This window comes from Tupaia chinensis, unplaced genomic scaffold (assembly GCF_000334495.1).
Source record: "Tupaia chinensis unplaced genomic scaffold, TupChi_1.0 Scaffold129397_1, whole genome shotgun sequence".
NCBI lineage: Eukaryota > Metazoa > Chordata > Mammalia > Scandentia > Tupaiidae > Tupaia > Tupaia belangeri.
The window spans coordinates 1-654 of record NW_006189681.1 but is presented as its reverse complement, the minus strand read 5'-3'; the positions used below and the strand labels follow the sequence as shown (position 1 = coordinate 654).

Genomic DNA, 654 nt, shown 5'->3' with positions numbered 1-654 from the left:
TGTGGTTGCACTGGGAGAGCAGGGCAAAGTCCTTGGCCGGCGAGGCCTCCACGCCGTCACCGGCGAACACCACGTCCCCGTGGGAGGCATCGATATTCTCGCGACACCAGGCCATGCCGTTGCTGGTGACCACGAAGACCGGGTTGTCGTGGCGAGCCCGGAACCAGTCCAGGGCCTGCTGCAGGTACCCGCGGTCGGCCACCACGCCCTTCCACACCTGCGGCATGACGCGGACGTAGTCCCCCCTGCGCACGTGGACGCCCACGAAGGTGCCCGGCCGGCGCCCGCTCACCCGCACACCGCGCAGGAAGGCCTGGGCCTCCTCGCGCACGTGGTCGTGCAGCGTGAACTCGCGCAGGATCTCGGGGCGCAGGTGGTGGTAGAAGGTCCAGGAGCAGGGGTAGCCCGTGAGGCGCACGTACTGGCCCGCGATGTGGCGGTACTGCTCCTCCATCCAGTCGTTGAGGTGGTAGCTGCGCCAGGGCACCTTGGCGGCCGTGCTCCCGTGCAGGACCGGGAGCGTGATCTTGAAGATGGGCGCCAGCGTGTGGTGCATCTGCTCGGGGATGAAGGCGGGCCGCCGGTTGGCCTTGGCCAGCGCATACAGTGTGGCGTACTGGCCCATCTGGTTCCCCAGGCGGCCGATGGCGTTGA

The 654-nt window shown here is 68.8% G+C and overlaps 1 protein-coding gene across 1 annotated transcript; it reads right to left on the bottom strand.

The window, feature by feature from the left end:
- Positions 1–4: 4 nt before the first annotated feature.
- LOC102471780 (galactoside 2-alpha-L-fucosyltransferase 2) lies at positions 5–649 on the bottom strand (the record flags this gene model as incomplete). Its single annotated transcript, XM_006160900.1, has 1 exon — positions 5–649. A coding segment is annotated over one exon (645 nt), but the record flags the coding sequence as incomplete, so codon positions are not given.
- Positions 650–654: the final 5 nt, after the last annotated feature.